The following is an 8,402-nucleotide window of genomic DNA, read 5'->3' as shown; positions in this document are numbered from 1 at the left end:
CTGACCTTTTGATCAATTAAAAGCGCAAGGAGCAAAGAACGGCAGCGTGTACAAACCCGGATTGACGGCGAATCGGCGATTACCGAAGCTTTAAGGCAGCTGGCGAGGGCGCGTCACATCTCGTCTGGCTGATGGTCGCGTCCGGACTTGTTTCTCTTTCTCACCAGATTCACGAGCGGAAGGCGACACTTCTGCTTCGTGCAAAGCTGGTAGTTCGTATGTGTCCAAGCCATATGGGCTGACTTATTTCTCTTTCTCACATACGGGCTTTGTTTGCAAAATAACCAGAAAAAATAAATGAGTGGGGGCAAAGAGTATGGGCTGAGTGGGGGCAAGGCCGTATACTATGGGCTAGTATTACGGGGGCCCCACTGAGCTCAACGTGCGTCCGCCCCTGGAGCATTCAGCCACAACACTATGCAGCGACCGCACCTGCTTCAACTTTACAGTCCACAGCAGTTTCAGGCACCCTGCCTAGTAAGGGCATCTCCAGCCGCGCCCCAACAGGCCCCCAGGCCACTTTTTCGGCGCCGGCGCCGAAAAAACGGCCCAGTCGCGTCCCCAGGACGCCGAAAATCGCCGGTTCGGACCTTTTTTCCGCCCGGCGGTCACAGGCCGAACCCGGCGCGCTGGAGAGCCGTTGGGGGCTCCGGCGCTAGGGAAAAGCACGCCTAGCCCACACCGACAGGGGAAAAGTTAAGGTTTTCTTCCCCCGACTCGCCTCGCACCCCCCGCGCCCTCGGCCACCACTAGCTATATCCCGGCGACGGCCGCCGGCCTACTCCGCTAGATAGCCATTCCCCACCGGAAAATAGCAGCGCTTCGCCGCGGCAGCCCCTCCCGCAGCAGCTGGGCGTTTCCGGCCGCGGAGGCGCGGTTTAATGGCGGGTACACGCCCACCGAGCGCAATGTGTTCAGCATTTTGACTGTCTCGACGATGGACTCGGATGAGGAGGAAGAGCTCACCGCGCTGCTGGAGGAGGAAGCCGCGACCGACGTCCAGGAAGAAGAGCATCTGATGGTGCTCGCCGCCCTCGCCGCCCAGCTGCTGGCGAACAATGAAAAGTCGCGTCGAGGTGGCTCGGCGCCGGGGCGGGTGAAAGCAAAGAACCGACATCGTCTGCAAGGCTACTGCATGCTCTACTCCGACTACTTCGCCGATGCTCCACTTTATGGCGAGAGAACATTTCGGCGCCGTTATTGGATGAGCTGAAAGCTCTTCCTCAGGATTGTGAATTCCATCCGGGAGTTCGACAACTACTTCAAGTGCAAGATGGATTGCACTGGCGCTCTTGGATTCACCTCCATCCAGAAGTGCACGACAGCGATGAGGATGCTTGCATATGGAGCTCCCAGTGATTCACTCGACGACTATGGGCGCATGGCCGAGTCCACCAGCATAGAGTGTTTCTACAAGTTCTGTCGGGCAGTGGTGGCAGTGTTTGGGCCACAATACTTGAGAACACCCAATGCGGAAGACACTGCTCGGATCCTAGCCCAGAATGCAGCAAGAGGATTTCCTGGGATGCTTGGAAGCATCGACTGCATGCATTGGAAATGGAAGAACTGCCCATTTGGTTGGCAGGGGATGTACAAAGGCGCCAAAGGCGGTTGCAGGGTGGTGCTTGAGGCGGTAGCCACATAGGACCTCTGGATTTGGCACTCCTTCTTTGGTATGCCAGGAACTCACAATGACATCAACGTGCTGCAGTGCTCTCCTGTTTTTGCCAAGCTCGTTGAGGGCCATTCTCCTCCGGTGAACTTCGAGATCAATGGGTACCAATACAACAAGGGGTACTATCTAGCTAACGACATCTATCCGAGATGGTCGACATTTGTGAAGACGATCTCAAACCCTGTGGCAGGAGGCAAGAACGCCTGGTTTGTGAAGCTTCAGGAGGCTTGCAGGTAGGATGTCGAGCGGGCATTTGGTGTGCTCCAATCTCGATTTGCTGTTGTTCGGTACCCCGCTCAGACCTGGTCGAAAGATCAAATATGGGAGATCATGACTTGCCGTGTGAGCTGTGGTGGCGTGGTTCGGCACCGGGGGACTAGTCAGATGCTTCTCCAATCGGTGCTTTGTTAGCGGCGTGAGCTGTGGTGGCGTGGTTCGGCTGTCTCAAGTTCTAGGGCCTCCTAGTCAGGCCAGAGCCCGACGGGCAAAATTCCAAATAATTGTTGCCACCATGCCAAAAGAGCATAGTCCATATTTTCCATATCATCACAACCATTCTGTATCGTCAGAACCCTTCATAGCCCGCATGAGGGCACCCTATTTTCTGAGTAAGAGAACCTTTTCTATACAGTGCACGTTGCACCCACCATCACCCCTTCTATACCGTGCAAGTTTTCTGAGCGATGATGTTTGTGTTGTAATGATATGGTAGCTTCTAATTGCCTCCACAACCTATTCACATTTTTTTTGACCGGGTCGTTGTGTGATATTGGTCAAGCACATTTTTGAACCTTGAAACATGCCTCAACCTGACCTTTTTCACTCGCACTCTAACCATTATACGTTGTGTGAGTGTTGGTCTGGATGATAAGCGATTAGAAAGAGATAGTGACAAATATATAGATAGATAGATGGATATATAGAGAGGATTTATTTATGAGTGAAAGATTGGTATAGTTTGACCTCATCGCTTAGGTTGCATGGGAACCTATATTTTACATTGCCGGAACCAAGCATACTCACAGGGGGCACCCTCTTATGTGTAATGAGAACCTTTCTAAACGTTGGACGTTACAAATCAACAAACTCATTTGGAAAAAATACGGAATATAAAGGATAACATGACATATTTAGTAGATAGATAGATAGATAGATAGAGAGGATTTTTAGCGACTGGGAGAGCGGTACAAAGTATCATCACATTGTTAGATTACACACGAGCCTCCATTTTACATTGTCCGAACCATGCATACCCGCATATGGGAACCCTATTTTTTGTCTACCAGAACCTTCCTATAGACCACGATAGTATCGACTCACTCCATATTTGATGATACACTTTGGTGTTGTTCTAACATCAGCTGTAACAGGGTGATCAAAACAGGAACTTACAGGCTCATTAGAACCGTCCTATATCGTAAGATCTATTCATACCCTGCATGAGGGCACCCTACTTTTTTAGTATGAGAACATTTCTATACATTGGACGTTGCACCCACCATCACCCCTTCTGCACCGTGCAAGTTTTCCGAACGATGATATTTGTGTTGTAAATGACAATATTATTGAGCGGTGTATGACTTTGCAAGCACGTTTTTCAAAACTTGAAACAGCACCTCAGCCTGACCTTTTTCACTCGCACTCTAACCCTTATACGTTGTGTGAGCGTTGGTCTGGATGATAAGTGATTAGAGTGACAGTGATAGATATATACATAGACAGATATATAGAGAGGATTTGTTTGTGAGTGAGAGAGCGCTATAGTTTCACCGCATCGCTTAGGTTACATGGCTCCTCTCCAGCATCACCATCACTTGTTCCCAGCATGGCCCGGCCCGATCGCAGCACCCCCCGTCACCATAGCTCTCACCGGCTCCGCCGGATGCAGCTCCCGCCGGCGAAGGTCGCAACTTCGGTGAAGGAGTGCCGCCATTTCATCAATGGTGAGGTGCCAGTTCCAGCTTTTTATCGCCGGGTTGAAGCTTTTCAAAAATAGGGTTGAAGCTTTTCATGTCAACTATTGCAATGTGTGTGTGTGTTGGTCAATGGACAGATGGATTAGAATGTAATGTTGGAACCAACACTTGACATGTGGTTAGACCCACTCGAAATATATATTTGTAGAGTTGGCATAAGACGACACACCAGTTATGAATGAACAATTGTGAATGAAATATGAAACTTATACCCCTCACGGTGGTCTAGTATCCCTATATCATTACAATGACACGGGAAGTTTCATTTTCCATTACCCAAACCTTGCACAATCATATGAGTGCACTCTTTTTACTGGATCGGGCACCTTTCATACTATGAAAGTCAGACCCCTCAGGGCACAACCCTAGTCGAGCAGGTGGTTGATGGAGGTGTCACCGAACATAATTGTCCCTCAACCTTGCACATCGTATGTGTGCACTCTCTTTATTGGACCAGACACCTTTTATACCTCTAACATTATACCCTTTAACGCACCATCCTTGTCGAGCAGCTCCCTCTGACGGTCCACCGCCGCCTCTGACCATCCATATACACCCAACCTCTCTCTGTGTGTGTGTGTGTGCGCGCGCGCGCGTGCGTGCGCGTGCGTGCGTGTGTGTACCCGGGTGGTGCTCTGGTGGATACAACGCTCATGGTATAAAAGGTGCTCGGTCCAATAAAAAGAGTGCACACATACGATTATGTACGGTTTGGGCAATGAAAAATGAAGGTTCCAGTTTGTACAAGCATCCAGTTCTGGTCATCCTATTTCTCTCTAGTGTGTGGAAATAACAAACTGATAGAGCCGACTTAGCTCACGAACTCATTGACGAGAACCTCCTAGATCCTACACCATGCACGCATTAGCCAAGCACTAATGAAATACTAGCACTTTGGGAGTGGTACCACCAATGGCGGAGGTAGAGGGTGGCCAGGGTGGGCCACGACCCACCCTGAGATTTGGAAATTGCTTTTCTACCATATAGGAGAAAGGCTAGAAAAATAAAAGAAAAAATAAATGCATATTTACATTTGCACTGCTGGCCCACCCTGGCCCATTGGGCTAGGTCCGCCAGTACCACCTCACTAGTCAAACACACAATTAGCCATCAAGTTTCCTTTTAGGGATGATTAACCATCAAACTGAAACCAAGCAAGGCAGCTGGACAGCAGTGGCATGCCCACAGTCGGCAACCAGCAAAAACGGAGAGATAGAGAGTCACGTGGGTGCAATGACCAGCGCGACATGTTCATGAGAATGAGTGAAGGAGCCAAGTCATGCATGTGAAGGACCGTGGTCTGACCATACCCGTGACGCAAAACTGGAAGTAGGAGTATATGTCTATGCATGGTTGAAAGAAGGGGCTGCTTCTTACTCTGTGTGGCTAGTTGCCGTGTATGTGCACATAGATGAAAGTAGGGACTGCACCTTCCTTCTTTTGCATTTGTAGAATTGACTTGAAAAAAATAAGTAATATGTATTTTTAACCAACGTTCGAAGTAAAATGCATTTTTTGTTAGTAAATATATACTCCAGAATAGTGATCTACAAGGCTTAATGACAATTAATTAAATAAATGTGTATTTTTTTCATCCAATCTTGGGTCGCCAAAATTTCACATTTACCATATTTTGATTATTTGTTTAACAAAACGTGTTTTATAAAACAAAATAACTATACAGTTTAATAAAATCCAACTCTCACAACATATATTTTGTATTTTCATTTCTACATCTCATTTTCTTTACATGGCTGGTCGCTCCTCCACCCAACAAACTGTAATTAGCAGAAGTTTTTTTAATAGTAATTAGTAGAAGCTTAAGAAAAATACAAAAATTAGCGTCAACCTTGATGCCCACTGGAGGAGGTGGTACTGCCATTGAGAACGGAGCCACATTGTAAAACCTCCATGTTTCTTTGTCAAGACTATGGGAGGATTAGTCAAGAATACAAGCTGCAACGCATTAAAGTATTCAGCCTACAGAATTTTGTCTTAGTGTGTACTCTATAAGCCAACGTGAATTAAAGGTATCGAATCTTTCACATTTGATGCATACAATGGACGTTCATACATGCTAAAAATAGCTTGGGATGGATAGAACCTTTCAACATTAACAAGGCAACAAAACCTAGAGCATAGGCTTACCCAAAACAGATGATGCTCGAGAACCAATGCTAGAAAGGAGCTGCGTCCATTCCCTGAGTACTCCTGCCATTGCAGGTGTAGGTTCCCATTTTGGTCCGCTGCCATGTAAAGCACCCCCACATGGCTTCCTCTTTGGTAAATGCGAGCATCTATAAATCAACAAATAGAAACCTTATCCACAGTAAAGTTCGGATCTTGAAGCAAACTAACGGTTCTGATAGCCACCTCCATAGCTAGTGGTGATAGGAAATCCATGTTTTATATATATATATATATATATATATATATATATATATATATATATATATATATATATATATATATATATATATATATATATATATATATATATGCAGGACCCTATCCGTTTGTTTGTGAATGCACGAAGTAATGATGTCTGGCTATGGGGGCGTCTCTTTGGATGTTCTAAGGCAGTTTCCCGTGTCTCTGCTAGCTCCGATTCTGTTGCGCCCTATTGTCCGACATTTATTTATTTATGTGTTTGACCCACGTGGTTAGTTAATGTTGTGATGCTGTCGAAGGACAAGCAGATGTTGCAGTCTGTATGCTACCCTATGTACCCTCTTCGTCCTGGACAGTGCTGAGGATTAATACAGACTTATATGTAATTGGCTGGTGCTTGCTTTACTTAAGATGCCCGCTGTTCTATTTCTGATTTCTTGCTTGGTCGTGGAGATGTTTACCATATTGTAGTAAAGTTTCTGATGTACACATGTTCCAGCCACAAACATGGAAGAAAGTTGTACCTACAAAGGATATTATCATTTGTGATATCAGGTTTCTACTATTGCATGTCTTTGTATATGGTTTGGGCAGCATGTGTGCTTTGAACATTCTGATCTCTTGGTTATATAGTGGCTACTAATAGCAATTGAGTTACTAATAACTTAACATTACATGTTTGACCAAAATGTTCGGACAGGCACCCTCGCGTCAAGGCGCGTTGCCGATCTAGTGTAGATAGTGGAGCAATGTGGCACGCAAGCAAACAAGGGCGCAGCTTTCCTGCTCCGAATAGGAATCCAGCGATCCAAGTGGTACGTGGTGCTTGGAATTGCATTGGACCAAACGCGGTATCGGAATCTGGTTGCTGGCCCTCCGTCCTGGGTCCATACTCATATACTACCGGTCCACCGCAAAAGGGCTTCCGCTTGTTTTTGCTCTCTTCGGTTAATAATATATCGGGGACGGGGAGGAAAGTTGTTACGCGCTGTTAACCTAGGTTTGTTGGCACCCGAAAAACTCGCGTACGTCGCCGTCGCCGTCGCCCCGAGATGGCCAAGGAAGGGGACGAGCCGTCGGACTTGGAGAGGGGGTCCAGGCCTGGCTCCGTAGTAATCGTTGTCGTTGCGCCGCCAGCAAACTTCGGCGCCCGGCCAAGGTCCTCCGCTGCCGCCGGCGGAGAAGACGACGACGACGATCGCAAGATGCCGAACTACGTACGTCCACACAACACGCATAGATAGACGGATATATCTACTTGGAAACGTGTGGCTCACATAGGTGTTCCATCTGCTGCAGGTTTGGGTGCCTCTGCAGCTGCTGCTGACGGCGGTCGCGTGCTGCCCGCTGCTGGCGCTGGTTATGACGCGGACGGACTGGGTGGAGAAGGTCGTCTTCTCCGCCGTTCTGCTGCCCACAGTCGTCGGCGTCTTCTTCTTCCTGCGCGCCGTGTGCAAGAGGCCGCGCATGGCCGTCGTGACAAGCATGATCAAGAGATAGAGCCCTGGTCGGCTCGCTTCAGCATCTGACGTCCACATACATGAGCGCTAACCACATCCACACGACACACATTGTATGCTTTTAAGTGTTATATAGACCTAGACACGTGCTGTGTACTAGTGTATGATCTGTTGTTGGTCCAATCCAGGTTCATGCCCGTGTGGTCGTGCTTGTGTGTTTGTTAATAGATGTGTTAGTGCCAGTGTTAATCTGATGTGTGTATAAATTTTCCCTTTTTATGTGTTATAAGCTACAGAGTAAAGATTACTTCAATCAAAACAAAAAGAGGATACGTTGAAATCATTATTACTGCAAGAACGTGTTTCGACCGCCTATCGACTTCAGCATCGTGATTAGCCTAATTGCGGCATGTGCCACTTGTTGAAGCGCGAAGCGGATTCTGCAGTTCACATCATGTTAAAATGTCGTTTCAGGGTTCGGATCTGAAATATGATCAGCGACTGGCTTTGTATGTATTACCCTCTCCGACATCTGGGAGCGGATTGACAACTGTCAAGGAATGGTGGCATCATGAAAAGCAATGAATTCAACGATGATGTTATTAATATTCTCAGGAATTTGGAATGAGCAAAATGTTTGTATCTTCCGTAAGAAAACTATGATGCCCATGATCTTGGTCTCCAAGATTAAAGGCAACATGCACAACTAGGCCATGAACCTTATTATTCCGGGAGAGTAACACCTTTCTACTGACCATTGTTTTTTTTTTTTTTGCGAATGAGACCATTGTTGGTCTCATTACTTAAAACTATGTTCACTCTTCTTAGATAATGAGACGAGGCAAATTTCCTGTAAAAAAAAAAGAGACGAGGCAAATCGTTTGCCTCTATTTTAAAGGA

The 8,402-nt window shown here is 46.9% G+C and overlaps 1 protein-coding gene across 1 annotated transcript; it reads left to right on the top strand.

Moving 5' to 3' along the window:
- The first annotated feature begins 6,988 nt into the window (after nt 1-6,988).
- Nucleotides 6,989-7,834, top strand: LOC123094606 (uncharacterized). Its single transcript, XM_044516579.1, has 2 exons — nt 6,989-7,259; nt 7,342-7,834. Exons 1-2 carry the CDS (start codon nt 7,095-7,097, stop codon nt 7,540-7,542), a joined length of 366 nt encoding a protein of 121 aa, XP_044372514.1. The 5' UTR covers nt 6,989-7,094; the 3' UTR covers nt 7,543-7,834.
- Nucleotides 7,835-8,402: the final 568 nt, after the last annotated feature.

Source organism: Triticum aestivum, chromosome 4B (genome assembly GCF_018294505.1).
Source record: "Triticum aestivum cultivar Chinese Spring chromosome 4B, IWGSC CS RefSeq v2.1, whole genome shotgun sequence".
Taxonomy (NCBI): domain Eukaryota; kingdom Viridiplantae; phylum Streptophyta; class Magnoliopsida; order Poales; family Poaceae; genus Triticum; species Triticum aestivum.
The sequence above is the reverse complement of the archived record's forward strand: the minus strand, read 5'-3'. Positions and strand labels throughout refer to the sequence as shown.

Excerpts from the sequence above, each read along its gene's own strand:
- LOC123094606 (XM_044516579.1), top strand. The coding sequence starts at position 7,095 with ATGGCCAAGGAAGGGGACGAGCCGTCGGACTTGGAGAGGGGGTCCAGG. Across the intron at positions 7,260-7,341 it reads ATCGCAAGATGCCGAACTAC|GTTTGGGTGCCTCTGCAGCT; the intron begins GTACGTCCACAC and ends CATCTGCTGCAG.